This window comes from Gambusia affinis, linkage group LG05 (assembly GCF_019740435.1).
Source record: "Gambusia affinis linkage group LG05, SWU_Gaff_1.0, whole genome shotgun sequence".
In the NCBI taxonomy this organism is placed as follows: domain Eukaryota; kingdom Metazoa; phylum Chordata; class Actinopteri; order Cyprinodontiformes; family Poeciliidae; genus Gambusia; species Gambusia affinis.
In genome coordinates this window covers 1,425,301-1,448,829 of record NC_057872.1, presented here as the reverse complement: position 1 = coordinate 1,448,829, position 23,529 = coordinate 1,425,301, and the positions used below count along the sequence as shown (strand labels likewise).

Below are 23,529 nucleotides of genomic sequence, written 5' to 3'. Positions count from 1 at the left end.
CTTCTATGGAGAGCCATTTCAGCCAAAATTAAATAAATAATTTGCTTCTTTATTCTTATTTATATGTATTTATTACTTTATTTATTTATATTTATACATTTATTTATAATTGTATTAATTCATTATAACATCTATTTCTGCCTGTCCTTTTCCAATCTCCACACCACTCTTCATTATGATTATGAGGAGGGGCAGTGTATTTGGGTGTATTTGGACAGATACACCCAAAGCCATCTGAAAGCCATCTTTTTTGGCTACAAGAAAGAAGGCAACCTACCACCAGCTTATCAGTGAGCTGAAGCTTAGCAACTTTTTATTTAGAAAATAGTGTTATAACTCCTGACTGGTATTTTTTGTGTGGATGCTCAGACAGAACGTCTTTCAGTTAGAGGCTCTCATGGACTCAGAGGTTCACCGTTAGGTTTTTCATAGTTTGGACAAAGCGGCAGCTTCTGATTGCATCTTCGGGGGTCCTCTGAAGCTACTAGCTGAGGTAGAACTATGAAGTGCAGACTTTTCTGTACATCTTAAGAGAACAGCAATATCCAAAGGCAACTCTGTGGCACATCGACGAATGAGTTGTTTTTGTTGAGCTGAGAGAATGAGAATAACAAGTCTTGGAGATCTGCAAGAGAGGCCATCTTTCCTTCACCCAGATATCCACAGATGCACATTCAACACCACTGCTGTGCAGATAGTGACCCTATTAAGGTGAGCAGTGTGCAGGTATATTTATCTGGTTTATATTGTATTTTATGATTGCCTATACAGTCATGAAGACACAGAAAATTGTTGTACCAAACATTAAAATTAAGAAGGAATTTAAAGAAAACTAGAATGGTATATTTTTTTAAATAACTGTACATATCTGTATTTAAATTTACACAGTTATTTGGCAGAAGAGAGGGGGAATTAGGAGGAAATTTCAAATATCTTGCACACTTATATTGATTGGAACCCTCGGATCTTTGTTCTGGGAATTCCCCCAAATAATTTAAGTAAAGAAGAACAATACTTATTTGGTATCCTGGTTCCCATAGCCAAAAAAATTATAACAGTATGTTGGTATAAACCTTTACCCCCTTCTGTAAGTCAATGGAAGGAGAAACTAGTGAACGTTTATACGATGGAGAAAATAACAGCAAAATTAAACTTGTCCACTGGTTTATTTGAGAAAAGATGGAACCTTTGAAGACATATTTCCTATTAATATTGTAGTAAGTAAGATAAATGTAAACACACAGGTACATATTTTATAGGTACACTTAACATATATCTCTGTTATGATAAAGATAAAAGTCACTCGAGAAAGATTTTTCCTTTATTTCATTCCCCATGTAAAAAATCCTGGATTTTCAGCTCGCCGACTTTTTTGGTTGTTGTTGTTCAACTGTTTGTATTGGAAATTGTTGTTTCTGACTTATTGTATTAATCATTGATTTTGAATATTGATCTGATAAAATAAAGTCTTTGTTCAAAAAAAAAAAAATATTTACACAGTTATTTCAGTTATTGTGTATGTCTGTCAATGATAAACATGTTTCTATGCATATAAAGTAAATACGACTATAATTTAAGTAGTTTTTTGTGAGCGTAAAACTTGTCCACATTAGGACTCCTATGTTTTTGGTTTACACATGTGCTTCAACGTTTGATTACTGTTCTTCAGAGGCAGACAGAATATCCCAAATTGTACTCAAGAAAGAGTAGCACTACTTCAACATGCTTTTACTGCAGTGAAAGTAAAAAGGAGCCATCCAAATAATTTACTCAAGTAAGAGTAAAAAAGTATCTGGTAAAAAGTCTACTCAAGTACTGAGTAACTGATTACATTATCCATCATTTAATATCTAAAAAAATTACATAAAATGACTGGAAATGTTGGTATTTTAAGAGCAAAAAGATATTTCAAATTGGTAAATTTTTGCCAGGTAAAATCAGTTTCTTTCAATAAAAACACTTACCAGCTTTAACAAAAAATACAGGTCTATGTCTGGTAAATTTTTGGTTAACTCACGTTTGTTCTTCGTTCAGAGCTGAGAGAGTCCAGAAATGAGTGTCCACACGAAAAATAAAATGAAGAGTTACAACACTATTTTCTAATAAAGTTGCTAAGCTTCAGCTCATTGATAAGCTGGTGGTAGACAACGCCCCTCTTCATTATCATAATGAAGCAGAAATGAATAAGGAAATGGAAAAAGCTCAGGGAGAAATAAATGTGGGAACATTAGTAAAATAATAAACACATGAATAAATAAATAAATAAATGTGTACAATAAATAAATGTATACAGTAAATAAATAAATGAATAGATAAATATAAATAAGAATGAAAAAGCCAGTTATTTATTGATTTAAATTTATCTGAAATGGCTCTCCTTAATCTTCATACAGAGAAAGAAATGTGCTTGTGTAATTTCATTTGGTGTATATTAATATCAGGTTTCAACTGTAGTATTGTAGCATGTTAATTTTATACATTTTGGTTTTCTACTATAATTGTATAGCACAAAGTAGCTTCACAGACATTACAGACTTTGCCAGAGAGGGGCTCTGACAGAATGCACTTTCAGTTTAAGTGACATATACGCATGGTCACTGAAATAACTTGAATCAGACAAAGGTAATAATGAATATAAATTCTATGAAAACGAACAAATGAAAGTCAGACATGGCTTTTCAAACATGCTTTAATAGATTAATTAAAAAAAATAAACTCATGAAACAAGCCTGGACAAAAATGATCAGAGCCAGCTCAAGCCTCCATGGGGCCCTAAATACCATTTGGTTTTGGGCCCTCTATTTCTGCTAATAATGTGGATTGCTGTAATCAACAGACAGACAATTAGATCATTTATACACCTGCTAAACTCATTGAGTATCATACAGAGGAAGCAAAGGAAAGAGTTGTCTCAGGAGATTAGAAAGAAAGCTAGAGACAAGCATGTTAAAGGTAAAGGTTATAAGACCATCTCCAAGCAGCTTGATGTTCCTGTGACTCAAGCTGCACATATTATTCAGAAATTTAGGATCCATGGGACTGTAGCCAATCTCCTTGGATGTGGCTTTATGAGGTATGGTCGGAATCCTATTGTGCATCTTTGGAAGGAGCTGAAACACATCGTCTGGAAAAGGTTTCAAACTTGAGACAACTGGAGCAGTTTGCTCATGAGGAGTGGGATAAAATACCTGCTGAGAGGTGCAGAAGTCTCATGGACAATTCTATGAATGTTTGATTGCCTCAAAAGGTTGTGCAACAAAATATGAAGTAAAGGGTACCATCAAAAAGAATGGTAACCAGGCCTGTTTCATAAGTTTATTTCTTAAAATAATTCTGTAGAAGCATGTTTGAAAAGCCATGTTTGACTTTCATTTGTTCATTTTCATAGAATGTGTATTCATTATTACCTCTATCAGATTCAAGTTATTTCTGTGATCAATGTGGGTTATTTTTTCATTAACCTAGGGGGACCAACAATTTTGCCCATGTCTGTAGTACTGTCATTGATATTACTGTTTTGAAATGCAATTCTGATTCCTTCCATTTTATTGTAGGTCCCAGAATTCAGCATGGTTCAGTGTTTGTGTCTGCTTTGTTCTTTAGTAGTGAGGAGTCTCAATTTTTAGGCCTTAAAGTCTCTTTTGAATGCAACAGCATTTTACTTATATTTAATTTCTTGTATACCTTTCTATTAATTTTTCATCTACTGCTCCAAGAGATTGGGAAGAATTGTTATCTGTTTTATTGGTTTTATATCTTATGTCTGTGTCAAGTATCTGTATTACAATGATTGTATTGGAAAATACACTAAAATATTCCAGACATTTTTATGTTATTGATGATAAAGCATGAGAAAAAGTCATGTCTGTACTTAATTAAGACAAGAAAAAACAGTCTGCACAGTGAAAGTGTCTGCGTGCTGGACTGTGACATCTCCAATGCAGAGCAGGGGTTTTTGGAAACATAAAATCAGACAGAAATGATTAACCAGTGAACACCTGTGGCAAAATAATAAAATATTGCACGACTGTTGTGACTCACCATGTCTGAGTCTGCAAAGAGTTACTGGGGAGAACTGGAAAAAGAAGACCACATCCCTCTGTGACAGAATCAGTACGAAGTGTGAGCTGACAGTAGTTTCTACTCTCTACAAGATCCAGTACTTAGCAGCTTTAGTCAACAAATAGAAGTTTCCTGGACCAAGTGTTAAAGATGTCAATAATAATAGTCACCTGGGATTCTGTAGTTTACTGTGAGTATAAAGATAAGTTGGACTGGTCAATTCAATGTACACTACTGTTCTTTCAGTTCTGCCTAACAATAACACAGTGATAAACAGAGCCACTGCAGTAAACGGTAGCAATAGGACTGTGCAGCAACAAGCACACCCATACCAGCCACTTGCACTAGAAGGAAAATCACAAGCAGATGTCTGCATTTACACACTAAAGACATTCATTCCAAGCTGTGGAAAAATGCTTAAAGATTTTCAAGCAAAGAGACACCATGTTAGCTATACATCACATAGAATCACACAGCAAGGGTTAAACAACTAGTTTGAAATATCTGTGACTGATTTTGAGAACTTTACCTAAAGCTTAACTCCAAAACATTCTTTAATTTTAAATTTATTTCCATTTGAGCAGCAAAGATTATGTCAATACCAGAAAAGAAGAATCCTATAAGTTCATCTTAATAACAAGATGTACTGATGTACTTATAAACTAAAAACAAGATCAGTTACATGTTAAATTTACAAACAAAACTATGGTCACTTATTTCTGTCAATCAATTAAACTCAGAAATAAATTTGTAACTCAGTTTCTTTAAGGGCAGCACAAAGTTTGGGGTAATTTTGTTGCACTGACTCATTTTTGTTTGACTTTATATCTAAAACAAAAGGTCTTTTGAACACACTGTAAACAAATATTGTTTACAATTTCAAGTGAACATACTGTTACTCTTATTACTGTTATTCTAATCAACTTGTTATTTGTACTCATCTTAAATAAGTAGAAATAACTTTTGGATACTAAATGTTTAGGGCTGCACAGTGGTGCAGTTGGTAGAGCTGTTGCCTTGCAGCAAGAAGGTCCTGGGTTCGATTCCCGGCCCGGGGTCTTTCTGCATGGAGTTTGCATGTTCTCCCTGTGCATGGTGGGTTCTCTCAGGGTTCTCCGGCTTCCTCCCACAGTCCAAAAAAAACATGACTGTCAGGTTAATTGGTCTCTCTAAATTCTCCCTAGGTGTGAATGGTTGTTTGTCTTGTATGTCTCTGTGTTGCCCTGCGACAGACTGGCGACCTATCCAGGGTGTACCCCGCCTCTCGCCCGGAATGTAGCTGGGGATAGGCACCAGCAACCCTCCCGACCCCATTAGGGACAAGGGTGAACAGAAAATGGATGGATGGATACTAAATGTTTTATAAGTTATCCTTTTTAAGTTGAGTCCATGTAAAAAAGTTAAGTATTTCACTGGCCAACAAAGTATACTACAATGCACCGTGCTACCAGCAGCAAGGTATTTCACAATAAATTTTGCCACCACCAGCTGCAACTAATTAAAGCACTTTTTTTATTTGTCACAAAAAATAGTTTTTAGATCCCTAAGGTAGACTCTAAAGCGTCATCTATGCAGTCAGTTAATCAACAACTCTATCAGCTAGTTTTTGAGATTTAACAGCACATAGAACTACTACTCAGTATGAGCAAGTTGTATATTTATTTTTATGACCACCCTAGTCTGCCTTAGGTGCCACCTCCCAAAATTGACTAATTTTTTGTCATTAGTTATTTCTTTGTCTAAATTATATTTCAACAAATAAAGAGGTGGTAATTTCTTTTTCTTTTCGCAAAAATTATTTTTGAAAAAAAAATAAATAAATACTTAAGCCAATATTTTGGTTTATATATTTTCTGTCAAAGTTTCAGCAGAGAAACAAATAGAAAGCAAGAACTGTTTCAATAAAGTTTATATATATATATAACTAATTTCTAGCAAAAAAAAAAACCTTATGCTTTGGTCATTGTTTAAGTAAATACAACATACTCAGATTCATTAAGTTAAGTTAAATTATGCTTACTAAAACTGCAAAAGTTATTGTTGCTCAATCAGTACAGTTTTAAAAACGGAATTTTTGGAAGCAAGATTGCATATACATTTAAAGTAAACTCCTCTTATTTCATTTCAAGCTCTCTGGCCTAAATCAAAATATGCCAGAGGTATGAAAACTTTAAACACAGGCTAATAAACTAAGAATTCTGCTGCTCAATTAACTCAATGCACTGAACTAGAGCATTCTAAATACCACTGTTTTTTTCGACACATTTACTTCTCCAGCCATGCTGGCTCCTTTTAGTTAGAAACACCTCTCATTTCACAAGACCAATCAGACTGGAGACTGGCTACGATTCAGATGAAGACACAAAACATATTTTGATTGGCAAGTAAAGATTGGTACATTTATCTTGACCAATCAAATTGTTTTTAGTAGAGTTACTGTGGTGTCTAAATAGTGGAAACAAATTTATAATCCTGAAATAAATAACAATGCTTGGGATCAAAGCACTATAATGAGTTACCTGACAGATTCGAATGGCGTTGTCCAAAACTGTTTTTGTATCAGTTGTGTAGTCACTACATGGGAGTTGGGTGTGGCTGAAGTGTGCTTGCAGCAAAAGATGAGCCTTGGTGTGCGGACTGTCAAAGGAGCGGGGGTTGACCTGCAGAGGGAGCTGCTGAGCTAGCTGGCTGTTGAGCTGGTCCTCGTTGTGTCTGACCGGTAGCTCGGCGTATTCCTCTGCGTCCTAAAAACAATAAAAGTGAAACGAGCAAGTCAGCCATGGTGAGCCCACTTCAGCTGGAAGAAAGGCTTTATCTGTCCCCTTTTTAGATCTCTGTCCTGCTCACCAGTATGTGTGCTGAACCTGGGTTTCCAAGGCTACGTTTTGGATGGTCTAAAGCACAACACCACTGAACTGGAGACATGTTCACCAGAAAGATACATCCATCAGGGAACTTAGTCTTGTCCCTAGGATTAGGTTTGGCAGTTGTCGGGAAAACAGCACGTTCCCGACTGCATGGGGTACACTGAAAAACGTACCTCTTTGGATGAACATAAAAAAATAATGGAAAGATTTTCCACCTAATTACTTTGCTTTATTTCAGCACCATGTAATTCTGTTACTCCTATTTAAAGCAAATGTGTTAGGTCAACTTAATTTATTAGGTTACTCCAATGTAAAGCAATTGTGTTGGCTCAACTTATGCTATTATGGTTGTTCTATGGTTGATTCTAAATCAAAGTGTTGGCTGAGCTTAATATATTATGGTTATTCTAATTTAAATAAAATGATTTGGCTCGACTTAATTTATTATTGTCAACTCATTGATTCAACTCATTTACTATAGTTGGACCCAATGTAATTTAAAAGAACCAGCCCAACTAATTTGCAATGCTTTGGACCAAATAATTTACTTGACTAAGATTAATGGCATTTTAGTTGAAACCAACTTTTTTTTTTTCCCTTCCGAACTTCCGAAGAGTTTTTGCAGTGCTAGTGGCTCGTATTTTTTTGAGACAATAGGCAGACAGGGTGAGGACATGCAGCAAAGGTTGCCAGGACCAGGAGTCAAACCAGCAATGTCTGCGTCGAGGACTAAGGCCTCCAAACGTGCAGTGTGCTAAACCCCTGCGCCACCACAGCACGCTGGAGAAACCAACTTATGTTACAGTTATACCTTCACACTACTTATTAAGTTGATCCAATTCATGAAAATTAAGTTAGCTCAACAAACATGCTTCATGCTAAAAGAAAGCTATTTAATCATGTGATAATCCTTTCCATGATTTAATTACGTTAATTCAAAGACAATTTTTTTAAAAAGTCAAAGGCTTTTTTTTTTTTACAGTTCTTAAATGCACTGTATCAGCACATTTAAGAACTGCATTTAAGAACTGCATTTAAGAACTGCACTATTACAGTGCAGTTCTTAAATGCCAATAGTTCCCTTCAGAGAAAAACAAATATCTATAGTTTAATGTGTAACTAAAACCACTTTGAAGTTTTCCCAGGCGCAAAACAGTTATGTCGCGTGATCTTCCATAATCTCTCGTGATCCCCAGATCTTCCTAGACCCTCTTCGGAGGGAAATGAATCTAACTAAATTGAATCACGTTATCTCAACTTAAATACGTTATTCAAGTTGAGATAAACACGATTGTCTCGCGTGAAATCCCGTGATCTCACTCGTTTTCTTCAGCACAAGAACAGTCTGACTTTAATGAATCATGTTATCTCAACATGATTAAAGTTCATAAATGTGAAGTTGTTAATTTTCTTGTTTATCCAACATGATTGTATCACATTTTTGTTTGAAACATGAAATCATTTAGTTAAAAGTACATGATATTCTTTTGTTAATGTAATAACCCCCTAAGTTCATTTTTTACAGTGTAAAGCTGAAAAGGATAAATTTTCTGTACTTGTATAGTTCTTTCTCTGGTGCAGTGAATCCCAAAGTGCTTCACAGTACATTCATTCGCCCATTCACATACACATTTGCAATGTAGTAGCTGTTGCTACTACAGCCTAGCCAAAGCTGCCCTGAGCCACCAGGCCCTCTGGCCCTCACCAGGACGCAAAGACACAACAACTGTCTTGCCCAAAGACACAACAATTGAGACAAGCATGTCAGGACTTTGAATGGGCAATTCACTGGTTACAGCAGTGGTTCCCAAAGATTTTCTGGGGCCCCCTATGGATTACAGTGATCCCTCGCCACTTCGCGGTTCACTTATCGCGGATTCGCTATTTCGCGGATTTTCATAATGCATTTTCTTTTTTTTTTTTTGGTGCATTGTGCTCTGCATTCTGATTCGCTAAAAACTCACTCCCGCTTCTTGTATCAAAACATGCTACGAATTGTGCTATCATTTTGTCGTCTCGTGCAGTTATGTGTTATGAGTTATGTGCAGAGCGCAGTCAGGATGCAGCGGCCCAGTCTGAAGAGCAGTGAAACGGCCTACACGTGAGTCACTGTATTTGTATACATGTAATAGTTGCTAATTGTAAAAAAATAAAATAAAATTTCTTTTCGCGGATTTCACTTATCGCGGGTCATTTTCGGAACGTAACCCCCGCGATAAACGAGGGATTACTGTACAATAAAATGCCTCCCAAAAAAAATTTAAAAAATCACACATATTGTTCAACCAGACATAAACCTATACACATATTTTGTTTTCAAATTCCATTGAAGTTTATTTCACACTTCAGGTTGCAACACAACACACTACAAACCCTCTTTACAGTGAAACATTTTTGTGTAACTTTTTTTTTCTGTCATCCATACCACTTCCTGCTCCCACCTGCAGTGGCTCTGCGCCCCTCTCCAGGGGGCGCGGCCCACACTTTGAATCACTGGGTTACAGGACAAACTCCTGCCCAAGTTGATACCTTTGTTTAGACTTAAACTATGATTGATTATGTTTGCAGGTTTCTTCAGGAGTTAGCCTTGGTTTCTTACTTCCAGAGTTCTAAATGTAATTTTATAATTTTAATATTGTTTCTTTGAATGAATTTGTGTATTTTTATGGTGTCATTGAGTCCCAATAAAGGTATCTACAAATAAAATGAATTATTATTCTTGATGCTTCTCCATACCAAAACAGCATTAAGGTCCTGACTCTGAAGTATCACTAGGAAATGGCACTTCCTGCTCCAACATGACTGCATCCAGTACAGAAACCAAAATATCCAAGGACATGGATAAGCAAGTTTGGAATGGAATATTGTCTCTGCACAAATAGTTGACCTCAACCAATAACATACCTTTGATAAAAATCCCTAAGGAAGTTTTGAGAAGCTAAGAATTTGTGCACAAATAAAAAAAAAAACATCAGGTTTTGTGTAACTCAAATGTTTTGGTCTTTTTTGAAATGTCGAGATGTCCATGTGCTGTTAGGTCTGCAGGTGTTCATCCCTCTATTGGGTACCATGGCACTGCATGAGTGGCAGCCTGTTAAGCAGCTCAGACCCCAACAGTTTTTGTTTATTAGGCCAGCTCGGCGAAAGAGTTACAAAGGAATATTTTAATTTTACAGTTTATTATTATGGTTCTGCCAAATAAATTGACATTTTAAAAATGTTCTTATCTTATACATGGTAAGGCACTAAGAAACCAAAGAATCTGGGACTGATGCTCCTCTGGTCCCCTATAATACTCAGCAGCAAAATCATAACATTACTTGGAGAACCCCCATGAGATAAGAAAAAAATAGGTTTTACTTAGAAAAATAGGTTTTATATAACAGTGGGTCCAGTTATATAAGACATGTTGGCCTCCAGTACTTAATAGTTTTTGGTGGAGGATGTGGGCATGGCATTGTGGCAAATTTAGATGTCATGCCATTGCCATAAATTTGGCTCTAAACCCAACAGATTCTTATTCGTCCACTCAAGAAATCTTTTTAAAAATTAATCCCCAAGCCCTGCTTTGACCGACAATCATGAAACTTGCCACACCTGTGTAACTTATGTCCTACAAAGAAGTCTCTTGGAGTCATGGTTCAAACATTTGCATGAAGTCAGCTAATTTAGATCAAAGCCGCCGTGTTATCGGTCTTATTTATGTTGTATGTTAACAAACTGCTCCTACAGTTTTTTTACATACAGGCTTTAGAATCACTCAGCACAATACTGAGGCATTACAGATCAAGAGTTCTGAAAACCTTTTGGCTGCATTAAAGCACGTTGGTACAACCAAATCTAAAAATCCGACCATTCGTCATAAAACATTGAGGTGAAATAACTTCCATATACAAGACAATTCTATGATACTTTCTATGAGTCATAACAGGTGCAACACTCATCACATTCTCTGGCAACTGGTGACATCACTTTAGCCCCACTACCTTTGAACATGACTGGAGCATGTGAGATTGGCTGAATGGTACTGATCGCATATGACGTCAAAATGCTGAATTTAGAACAGTGCACTGTGCATGTCCCGTGGACACATTGGTTTTGGACAAAAAGGAGCGGTAGTGAATGAGATGAATCCTATTCAAAACACTGCAGCTTTAACAGAGTGACTCAAGGTATGGTGACTGGGAACAAATGAAGGAAGGCCCGAGCAGCAAAGCGCTGCGAAGGCCTATGGTAATCGTACTGCTTATTATTACGATTCTCCCGCCAAATGAATTGCCTTTTTGGGGGCTTTATCATATTCAAAAACTCACAAAACTTGGCGGACACATAGAGACTGTTTAAAATTTACGTATTTTAAGGTCGTCACAAAAATCGCAAAAAAACGACTCAACAGCGCCACCTAGCAATTTTCAAAAGACCCATACCAATCACCTTACTTCATCGTAGAGACATGAAATTTGGTACAGTTGTAGAGCTCACCAAGACGCTCAGAATTTACAATTAATGTCACAGTGCAAGTATTACAGGAAGTCGGACATTTTGGATTGAAGTTCCGATTTTGACCTCATTTTTGCTGTTTACAGCCTTCGTATTTGATCAAACTCCTCCAAGGGATTTTGATTGATCGGCTTCAAACTCAATCAGTCTGATCATAAGGCATGGCCGATTCAAAGTTATCAAAATGGTTACTTTTTGAGCATGCTGAAGGGGGATTAGCAGGGGTCAAAGTTCACCTACTCGCCACGAAACACAAAACAGTTATTACTCCTACACTACAGCTCTCAGAAGAACCAAACTTTCAGTGATTGATCATCATGGGTTGACCTAAAATACCCTGTGGTGAAATGATGACATCACTTAGGCCACGCCCCCCGAGAACAGGAAGTGTCATGTTTTACTCTGAAAGGTTGCTATCTTACACCTTTGACCTAATCAACACGAAACTGTGTCCAGAGACAGAAGACATGTTTGTGTGTTGTGGATTCCAGCCCTGACCGGCTTTGATGGAGCAGGTGGACGTGGCGAAATTACCTTTATTACCTTTAACGCCACTGTCATATGTTTGGCTCTGAATTCCACAGTTTTGGGCTGAGCTTCTCCAAACTCACTAGGATGGATCCACTTGAGACATCAAATATCAAAAGCTATCAGAGGAATTCTCGTACTTCAAAGCATGTGGGCGTGGCTATGTGTCAAACTTTGACTATTAGCCATGAAACACAAAATTCTTTTATCGCCCTTTCAAAAACTCTCAGAGGAACCAAACTTTTAGTGATTTATCATCTTTGGGTGTCCTAAAATACCAATATCAAATGATGACATCACTTAGGCCACCACATGTTGGTGTGTTATGTATTCCAGCCCCGACCGGCTTCGATGGAGCAGGTGGGCGTGGCGAAGTGACCTCTAACGCCGCTGTCATACGTTTGGCTCTGAATTTCACAGTTTCGGGCTGAACTGCTCCAAATTCACTAGGATGGATCCTTATCTACCCCTGGCAGGAATCCATATTAAAATTTAGTGGGCGTGGCCTAATTTCTCTATAGCGGCCCCTAGAATATTTTAAATGATAAGCCCCGTGCCATGCTTTAACCTAAAATTATGAAACTTGGTAAACATATGTAGCTCTACAGAGCAGTACTGATTATATTGTGATGGTCATTTTGTCATCACCTTTGTCCCGCCCACTTCCAACAGGAAGTCACCTTTTTTTTCTGCTGTATGTCTTACTTTTTCTGTTATTTATATGGGTTTAATCCAGTGCAAACTCACTTAAAATGATAAGATGATGACATCTGTCAATGCTGGCTGAGCTGTGTGGGCGTGGCCAAATGGCAAATATCAGACCCTCGCCATATTCATACTATTGTCTTTAAATCACACATGGATGATCTGATTGGCACCAAACTTGAAATGTAAGACCTGTGTTCACCTCTAAAGAGCTCAAAAGTTTTGAAATGTAATTTGACTCCACTGCGCCCCCTAGGTTTTACCGTCATCTATATCTCGGCCGTTCATCGACCGATCTGCACCAGATTTTTTGAGTCGTCGGGGAGCGCTGTCGAACGCATTCATGTGTCTAGCCTGTCGGGCGATCAGGTGGGAAAAATGCGTGACAGCTTCTGCTGTGGTGAGCGGGCGCCGGCTCTGGAAACTGTGGGAGAGCTTCTGTGGTGGCTAGAACACCCGCGGTGGCCAATACGCCGGAGCAGCGATTGCTGCCAGGGCCGCACGAGGCTGCTTTCAGTTTTAATTCTTTTTAAATTCCATTTCCAAAACTTCAAATGAATACAGAGGAATATCAGTGCTGGAGGCAAGCTTGTAAGTGAGAGGAGTTTATTGCAGAAACTGCGACAAAGTCGCCTATAAATTCTTTCAACATTTCAGTGGTAGAAAGGATTCAAAAATTGACTTTCCATACCTCATACCAGCCACTCCAACATCGGTGCCGGTAAATTTATATATTTTTACAGCAGGATGAAAACGTCAATATTCAATATATTATATCCCTCATCGGTGAATTGTAAACACGCCGCACACAGTAATGCAGAATATTAAGACATGAGTTTACCTAAGGAGTGAAACTTAGAGATGTGTGAAAATTCTCAATGAAATTATCAAGGTTGTAAGACTGATATAGGCTCAGTGTCAGTCTAATGTTGTGATATCAAAACAAGCATGGACCTTACCAAGCTCCGCCCACAACCGACCCACGTGACCGCACGTCTCACAAGCAAAGCCTCATAGCGCACTGTTTCTATGTAAACATGACTCCATTAGTGCATAATTTCTACCTGATTTTCACAATATATCAGCTACTACAATGGACAGAGGAAATAACAAGTTCATGTCATCATCTGGGAGGAGGTTACTGGTTTCTCAGTCACAAGCTGGTTGCAAACCTGAGGCCAGCAGGTGTCAGTCAGTCAGTTATGGTAGATCTGAAATTTGGTTTGATGACCTCAATATGAGAAGCTACAGACTGTTAAGGAACCAAAGAGCTCTGTTAAGGTAAAGAAGCCATTTGTTTGTTAAAATTTTATGAAATATATTTGTTCTATTTGATGTTTGTTGTGAATGACGTATAGTCACAAACGAACGAGGTAATTAGTCCAACGTTTAGAAACTACAGCGGCTGTAATGAGACACAGCAAAGGTAAACAAAGGTAAAATAACCCAAACAGGTGATCAACTCAAAACCACTCGTACCTTTTTACTCTCTCTGTCTCTCTTTGTAGTTTAAGCATACTTGTTACCGTGGCAACCGCCTGCGCCCCGCAAGACGAGCAAAGATTACGTTAAAAACATAAAATCCTGTCCGTTACGATATCAAGTTTCCAGGCTCGATATTTATTTCTGGATTATTAATCAGCGCTTCCCTGAACACAGCGATGGTTGATTGACTAGCTGCACTTGGTGTTAGAGTGGCTAACACGAGTAACAGTTTAGTCCAAAGCCTTTTCTGCTAAAATAAAATCTTTAGTGTATGTCAGATACAGTACACATTGCATATTGATCTGTTTAGCTAATGTAAGACTGTGTAGCAGACAGGCTTCCAGGTGTAGAAGTTGTATCAGTGCTGCTGTACTTAGCTAACGGGAAGCGTGTGTTTGTGAGACGGCCACCCACGTGACCACGTAGAATGGGCATCAGCCAATGAAAAGCGGCCCCTCTGGTAAGGTCCATTAAACAGGTGGGAGGGAAACTCTGGCATTAGGAGGTGTGAAGTCACTTCACACCTGTGGAGTGACTTCACAGGTGTAAATCACTGTGCTACTTTAATTTTACAGGGTTACTACACAGAATCTGCTAAAACCAGACAATCAATGGATGGATGAATGAATGAATAATGGATGGATGGAAATATATTTCTACACTATTATTCCATACTTGTAAAATACTCAAAACAGACTCCTTATTTTCTCAGACTGTGCAGGAACTCTGACTCTATTAATGCTGTTTAAAATATTTCCTAACAAATGCAATGTCAATTAGTACCTTTAACTGCAAACTAATTTAGAAAATAAAAAAGACCTGCTTTACACTCATCTGCTTCGTTACTAAAATGGATCGTAGGTTTCTGACTCACTGTGAGGACAGAAAGTAGATCATGCAGAGGCAGCTCGGCTCTCAGTCGTTCCTTAAACATCCGGATGGTTGGATGCTTCAGGTAGTAATAAGAGGCAATGCGACCATATGTCAGTGGCTCAACTGTTTGATCACCCTGAAGGAAAAAAGCAAAGAATCTCTGAGTAACAACATGACAGTTGCAAATACAAGTAGTTATATCAACATTACACACCCACATACCTCTTTAATGTCTATGCAGTAAGAGCATTCCAGGTCCAGCAAGCTTCTTTCCACCAAGTTGGACAGGTATTTGTTGATGGACTCATGGCTGATGTCTTCTAGGCTGTAGTAGCTGAGCATCACAGACAATATTGGCTTTTTAGAAGTTTAACTGTGAACGAGCTACAAGACAAGTTGCCAGAAGAGAGTGATTTAACCAAACAATGTTTTATTTCAGAAAAAAAATTGCCACAGACTGATGGGCAGTCCTCATCTCATAATATCTTGCAATGTCCTGGAGTCTCGTTTATAAAGGATTGCGTAGGATTCATACGAAAAGTGTAAATATGCATAAAGGAAAAATTGCATATGCCAAAAAAAACCCTAAACGTTTGCACACAAAGTCCCGCCTCAAGTTCTGCCTTTCTGCACAACCACATTCAAATTTGCGCCTGCTGCCTTCCTTTGATGTGGTAGCCGTTTCTCAGGCTCCCTCTCTGGAATCGAATCCCAATTCCCTGTTACCATGGTCATCACAGTAGATACGTAGAGTACCATCCAAAGTTGATAGGGCAGACATTAAAATGAGACATCACTATCATGGAGGGCCAGCGATCGGCTCGAGGTTATCTAGACTCACTAAAGTGGCCGGATGCAAAGCACCTCATGAATCTCAGTGTTTGTCTAAATGAGCCAGCAGATCATGTTGTTTTATGATTAACAGGGGAAGAGAAGGGAAAAAACACAATTTTACTTAGGCAGAAAGTGATGTCATTGAGGTGTAGAGCTGAAAACATCATATTTGATATCCACAGTAACAAAAAATAGTAAAACATTTAAACTCCACTACTGGCATTTTAAGAGCTATGATCCATATAGTTGAGCGCTCACAGGTGTGATGATATTTATAGTGCGCCTGTTCTGCGCCCTTGGTGTTTTGAAATGGGGTTAGATGCCAGCACCTTTGGGGTATAGAATAAAATAGAATATACTTTATCAAGCCACTCCATCTGAGGTAATAAATATCAATAATACAAATATAACTATATGAGAGAAAGTTATATATATATATATACATACAGTACAGACCAAAATGGCAAAAGGCAGAAATTATTTTCTGTGGGGATATGTGGTGCACTTTGTGTGTATGTATGAGAATCGGAGGGATGCTGGTGTTCAGGATGGCAAGCTTTACGGCGTTCAGCACTGGCTCTGACATCCCAGATCTCTGGATAACTTTCCAAAATTATGTTGTTCCTTAAAGTGGGTCCAGGCAGTGTTAATTTTATTATTAATTCTAACACCTGTCTGCCAAACTGAATATTGTGCAAATTTTGCTTTAGGATTTAGGCTGCCTTATAAACCTTTCTTGTTTATTTGAGAGGTCTCTATGAATAGTTATGGCCCACACAAATATATCACACTGACATTTTTGAATGCCTATGGTAAAGTGATACATATTCAAAAATACTTTATTGATCCCAAAGGGAAATTAAATGTTGATGGTAAAAGTTTGATATGTAATTGAAAATCTAAGCGAATCAAGATGAAATATAGATTCTATTCTCCAATTCACATTCTGTGTTGTAATTTCCCCATGTTTCCAAAACAAGTGCATACTATACAATGGCTCAGAGTTGGCAGGAGGGACCACACATATTTACGTCAATTTGTGTTTTATAAATCACAACCTTTATGTGAAAAATGGCATATACCAGTGTCAGACTCAAATTTTTGCATATGCAAGCTTTAGAAATGAGACCCTGGGGCCTCATGTATATAGTGTGCATATGTACCAAAAATGTGCGGCGCCATATTTTATGCACAAGTTGGCATGTATAAAAATGAATTTTGAATCAAAAGTATACGCACACTTTTTCCCTGGCATGAAAATATGTGGAAACCACGCAAATCTTTTCTGTGGACAATATCAAGATACAAAGCGTCAAAACTCACCTAAATCCACTGAAACCTGACTAGATTAAGTTATTTAGACCAAGAAGCATCAAACCCGATGTTTTTTTGTGATTTTAATAACGTATTATTTAAGTGTAAACGATGAAACTGAACCATATTTATCTTCAGACAGTAACATAACACGCACACAAATTTAGGGAGGGCGACAGGGTGGACCAGCAGCTGCGCTCTATTTCCCGCTAATTGAGATGTATGAAGTAAAGATGAGGATGTGCGCACGGCGGACTCTTTTATGCATGAGAGCCCTGGTCTTTGTGGCAAACTTTAGTCTGGCCTTGATGATCAAAGCTTTTCTCCTTGCACACCTCCCAATGAACGTTAATCTTTTGGGTGACAGTGGCTCAGCAGTTGCAATTCCTTTTGCCAGTGATGACTAGAAGGCCTGGCAGCAACCTCCCTTCTGTGAAACTGCCCAAGGGCAACTGTAGCTACAATGTAGCTTAATACCATCAGTGTATGAATATGTGTGTGAATAGGCTGAAGGACAGGTTGCAGTTTCAGGTACAATTCAAATGCAGGCCACTTACAAACAGCCTCCTTTTGATTCTACAGCCATGCTCTTTTCTTATAACAATAGACTGACGATACATTAGGGTTGAAGTAGAAAGGGTCCATGACACAGGATCAGACTGTAGCTACAATCCTGTATTCTGGGAATGTGGTTTCATTGTAAAGGTTCTTAGAGTGCCCCATTAAAGCGCCATCAAAGTCTGATGTTATTTCATTCTTCTAACATCTTGTGGTCTGCTTTCTGGTTGCACTTTCTTCAATAACCACACATGTCAAGTTGGGCATTGTTTTGAATGGCTTCCTCATAGGCGATTTTCTGACTGATACCCAATTCTTTTGTGACCTCTTTAAATTCTGTACTAGACTCCTACAATGCTGCTATTGTCTTTCTGAAGGCCCCAGTCAACTTTTGAGCTCACCAAGGTGTTCACTCTCATTTTAACAGTGAGGAGCACATTAATCTTAATGCCTGATGTTTAAAAAAGGCAAATGTCTTTTAAAATGCTAAGTAACAACATTCTAGACTTGCCCTGAATAAAAATAAAATAAAGTGAAGAATGTTAAGAGAATTTACACATGAATGATAAAAAATTGGCTACTACATTCTTAATTCATGTTGGTGCAAAAGTACCAGAAGTAAAAATTTATAATGGTTAAAATAAGTAAATACAACCGAGAACTGTATAAAGCTAAAATTGTGAGAGTAAAGATGGTCATAAGGGCTCTTGTTGATAAAAAATAAAGAGACCCTGGGAAGAAATGTTCAATGAATGTAACTCTTGTTGTTGGAAAAAAAACAACAGAAAATGAGTCCCAGCGTAGTTTATCATTAACTGGCATGAGGAGAGCCTAAGCCAAAATGAGTTCCAAGTTCAGCTCTCAAGTGTAAGAGTTACCACATGAGCCTCAGTAGAAGGCTTTATTAGTTCAAAATGCCAGTATATGTGCATAGTGTTAAGAATCAGATAAAAGGTACGGGTTTCTTTAAAGGATGGTAAAAACAGCTAAACATCCTGCTATATGTTACATGCTCGTACTTTGCTTCTGATTGTTTATTTTTGTTTTATTGTTGGCAACTTTGACGGTTCACCTGTGGGGGTGGGGGGCTTAGCCAGCCCAGGTGTTTTTAGTTGGGCTGGTGGCACACCTGAGAGAGATGAGTGATGGTGGCGTGTGCGAAGCTGCGGTAGCAGCGGAGTTCGAAAAGGAACATTGATTAAAAACGGTGCGGGAAGGCTCTGGATGAAAAGAGTACCTTCACCTCGGGACGGATCCACCCAGAGGGGAGCGTCGGAAGTTTTTGGCCGGGAGGAAGTTTGTCTTCGTTTGTTTTGATTTGGTTTTTTTGGAAAACCGGCTGGACGCTAGGAATTTTAGCACCGGGGAAGTTACACGCCTGCCAAGACCAACCACCATCGAAATCACCAGAGGTGCGGATTTTTTAAGGAAAAGAGAAAAGAAAACTAGATATATATTTAAAGACAAAGAAAACATAAAAACTATTAAACGAAACGCCTGACGCATGAGGGATCGCGAGGGCTTGCCCTTCTCCATGGATGCCATCTGGATTAAGTAACATAACCTACTGATCGGACGTCTAAGGTAAGCCCCACCACACTGTGCGTTCTGTCAGGTGCCCTTTTTGTTTCTTTTCTCGGTTTCCTTTTGTTTAAAATTCATTACGCACTTAATGTTGCAGCCCCTCTCTCCCGTAATCTGTATAAAAGAAATAAGAACGAGCCAGGGTGAGGGTAACGGGTCGTAACATATATCACAAAAAGCTAGTCAGAACTTTAATGTAAACTGAAGTATCTGCAACAATGAGATTAATTTCTGTTCTCCATGTACCTTAGATTTAGAATAGTTCTCATTCAATCAAGAAGTTTGTTTCAGATGGAAATTGAGACAGGGATCTCTCAAAAGATAAAACTGTGTGAAAGCAGCATTATATTTGAAAGAATTGTTTCTGTTTTGTAATAATTATATAAAAAATTATTTACTGAAAATACTTTTTTTACAGTTCTCTAAGGAATATCTTTATTGATATTACAGAAGTCAGATGCTCCTCATAGCTGCAGAGGAAAATGAGCACCTTTCCTTGAATGTTTCCTGTTATTTTAGATGATTTATTTAAGATTGGAAGGACTATAGCCATCACCCTCATCTTTTACATCAGAATTATGTCAGATTTAACCGCAATAACACAGATGCATCAATTGAAAATCATTCAGAGAACCTGTCCACTTCTTATTTTACACTTGCACAGATAAAATCTTTCTGACTCAACAAAAGATGTACTTCTCTTTGGAGCAAAAGTGTAGAATTCCAGCCATATTCAAGGGATTGAACCAGCAGCAAAGAGATGTTGGAGTTGCAATTAATGTGTGTTAAATGACAAGTATTCCTTTTATCCCACATGTTACCAGCATACACTTCTAAGGACTGCATGTGTTTATTATCATACTGATTTCACAGGGCTTGTCTCATTGAGTTATAGCCATTAGCATTGTCACCTCCAGGCTCCTTATAGAGCAGGGCATTGCGGTTAATGATTCCCCTGGGACTCCTCTGCTGTGCTTGCTGTGGTGTGGCAATTAAAGCTGAAAGCATGGGTGATTTATTGCATTTGGAGGAAGTAGACACAAGAGCAGAGAAAAAGTGGGGTGTTCCCCATTCAGACACTAAATCCAAAGAACAAAATTCTTCAGCTCATGCAGTTTAAATTCATGTTTTGAGATGGTGTTAAGTTCCAATCATTTGGTTCAAATATAGAAACTAAATGATGTGAGTCTGACTCAATCATGACAGAATGAGAGGGTTTTATGCTTAATTAAAATGTCTGAACTGTTTACAGCTGAAGACTCAGAGACCCTAACATTGGTTAGATCTGTAGCATGAGAAACCTGAACAGATATGATTAACTGTTAAGGGTATATATGTGTTCTTGGTGCAGACATGCAGAAATTTTCAACTTTACACACAGTACATCACAGAGGTAACTAAACCAATCAATTAAAAAACTTGCTTTTAGAATTAATCTGGCATCAGAGAAGAACTCCATCAGTCACTAAGCGGGACTGAGAGTGAACCTTAGGTTCAGGTACAGTAATTCCTGACTCCTGTATTTCTGTTGTTTTATAGGACCAACAAGAATCTGTTTTCCAAATTTAAGGCAGTATAGTAAACAAATTGGATGGTGCAGGTATCTCCCATACATCTCTGTTCTACCTCTCAAGTCTTTCTTGATAAGGAGACCAATGCAACAACAGATACAGATACTGATGTCCTTAGCTCCTTTTTCTTGAAAATGTAGATAAACCAGCATACTGATTCATTAAATTAACTAAAGGTTATGATCAATACACTTGAATATGCATTCCAAAGATGTTTATATATATATTTTTTTCTCATTTTAACTGTCATGTTTTAATTAACTGTAAGAAGAAAACCATAATTAGCAGAAAAAGTCTTTCAAACAACCACGTGTGTGTAATTAACGTATGTAATGTGTTTTGTGAAAACTTACAGAAATAAATGGACTTTTCAATAAAATTGCAATTTTTTGAATGGGTCTATATATTGGATTGATATTCTCATCAACACCAAAGCCTTGAATACCACAGAAACAAATAAGATACAAGTCCAGCACATTTTAGAGGGTTTCTCCCACTGAAGTCAACAGAAACAAGATTAATCTTGTTGCAGAAACTCATAATCTGGATGTTGGTTTTACCTGATAATTAACAGAAATGCTACCTGAAACAACAGGAAAAATTTACAATTACTGAGATTGTTTTCCTAGAATATGCACACAATGAATAATGAGCCACGGGAATTCCAAGATAATCAGTGCTTTGGATTCCTGACCAGTAGGCCTTAAAATACATCAGCCAACCTTTAACGTGGTCTGACAGCCGTGAAATACCAACAGGCTGGAATGTTCTGAAATAGCAGGTCTAAAGAACAGATGTTGAACTGCAAAACAACGGCACACCTCTAACTGGGTCTGTTTTTAGGTGTAGTTCAGGGATATGTTTGCTTTTGTTTTGATCTGAACCCTCTTCCATTGTTGTTCTTAACGTGAGCAGTGTGATCCTCTACAACAAACCTGGGATTCATCACCAGCCGTCTGAAGAAGTATGTCCATGTGATATAGTCCATAGCATCCTGCTTGGACGAAATGGTTCCGGCTGCAATTTCAGCATTCAGATGGTCCGACAGCACACTGAGGAGGCTGAGGACACAAGGACCAGACAGAGATATTAATGAGTGGCTGAGCTAACATCCTTTCCTTCTACACACACAAAAAAAGTCACTGTATTGTACCCAACCAATACCTACAGCACCAGTCACTTGTGGATTAGTGAAATATTACCTTGCACTGAAATCTGTAATTTTTATCTTCTAAAGTTCAATCTTTAATATGTAATTACATATCCAAATATTTCTTAGTAATTGGACAGAAAAGGCTTTTGCTTGGTATAACTCCTAAGTAGAGAAACCAGAGGAGTTTATTAAACTGGAACTTTAACTGGAAATGTTCTGTGCACTTTATACAAGGAGAGATGCAGGCATTTGTTGCGTAAAAGAGGAAATGCAGCAAACAGGTGTATGTTACCTGGACTCAACAGGGAACGGTTCATAGAGAAACTTCTTGTAGAAATCCTTCTTGATGTCATGGACGAGAATAACTGCTTTGCCCTGGTCATCAAACTGTGGACGACCAGCTCGCCCCATCATCTGCAGGACATCTACATGCACAATGCAATATTACAACAGACTGTTTTTTCAGCCCATGTTGCAACTGCTTTTAAATAGGCCAATCTGTACAGTAATTTTACTTAAGTGTAACTGTTATTTTTTCTCATTATTTTAACTTTTTTTCATCTAAGACAAGTTCACAAAGCTGGTTAGTATCAGAAAACAAAGCAAAGTAATAAGATACTTTTGAGTTTAAAAGATAGTTTGGTGTAAATACACCCACAAGTCACTTTTTTGTTTTAAACACTTAGTAGCAAAGACTCAACAAGCTGTTGAAAACACCCCCTGGATCCATATTAACATGTTTTGGCTGAACATCCATGATGTAAATCTCCTGTTCTAGATCCTATCAATGCTCTGTTGGATTAGAGTCTAATGACTGTGGAGACCATGGAATACAGTGAAGTCATGTCCAGGAAACCAAGTAGGAGTATTGATCTATGTTTATATGGTATATTGAAGTAGCCATCAGGGGATAGTTGTACTGGGGTCATACAGGGATGGATGGAGTCAGTAGTAGTCTCATTGTGAGGCCAAAATGAGGCCTGAAAATGAGGCCAAACTTGTGGCCTCATTTTTATGTTCTTGTGTGACAAGTGTGGCACCTAGTGTGGGTTTTCTGCTGCTGTTGCCAATCTACTTGAAAGCTTGGTGTATCGTCCATTCAGAAATGGCATCTATCATACCTTGTTTGTACTGGTATGATGGTGGTTGTAAGCAGTTATTGGAGCCACTGATTCACAGTAAATTGAGTTCTGCTGTGGTTTACTGTAGTGAAGAAAGAGGTGAATCAAAAAGCAAAGCTCTGTTTACTTTCTGAACCTCACCCACAGTCTTGAGACAGGGATCAGGACTGACAGAACTGCCAAATCTCTCCGTTGTGATGTTTGCTTTGAGGCTCATTAGGTCGTCCGCACCACCGATTGATGGCTAAAGGGATTAAGTTCATGCCACGTGCCACGGCTTTGCTAGTTGTTTTGACAATCAATTAATCAGGTGTACCTCAAAGTGGCCGTTTAGTGTATTTGTTACGTATCGGTGCTACCCTGACTTTATCAGA

At 38.1% G+C, this 23,529-nt stretch overlaps 1 protein-coding gene across 1 annotated transcript in view; it reads right to left on the bottom strand.

Moving 5' to 3' along the window:
* Positions 1-23,529, bottom strand: part of ascc3 (activating signal cointegrator 1 complex subunit 3) — a 206,336-nt gene that overhangs the window by 9,314 nt on the left and 173,493 nt on the right. The window contains exons 32-36 of the mRNA XM_044116965.1: positions 22,327-22,459; positions 21,817-21,942; positions 15,243-15,354; positions 15,022-15,156; positions 6,582-6,806 (exon numbers count right to left, since the gene is read on the bottom strand). Of these exons, the coding sequence (XP_043972900.1) occupies positions 6,582-6,806; positions 15,022-15,156; positions 15,243-15,354; positions 21,817-21,942; positions 22,327-22,459 (731 nt within the window). The remainder of the gene's footprint in view (positions 1-6,581; positions 6,807-15,021; positions 15,157-15,242; positions 15,355-21,816; positions 21,943-22,326; positions 22,460-23,529) is intronic.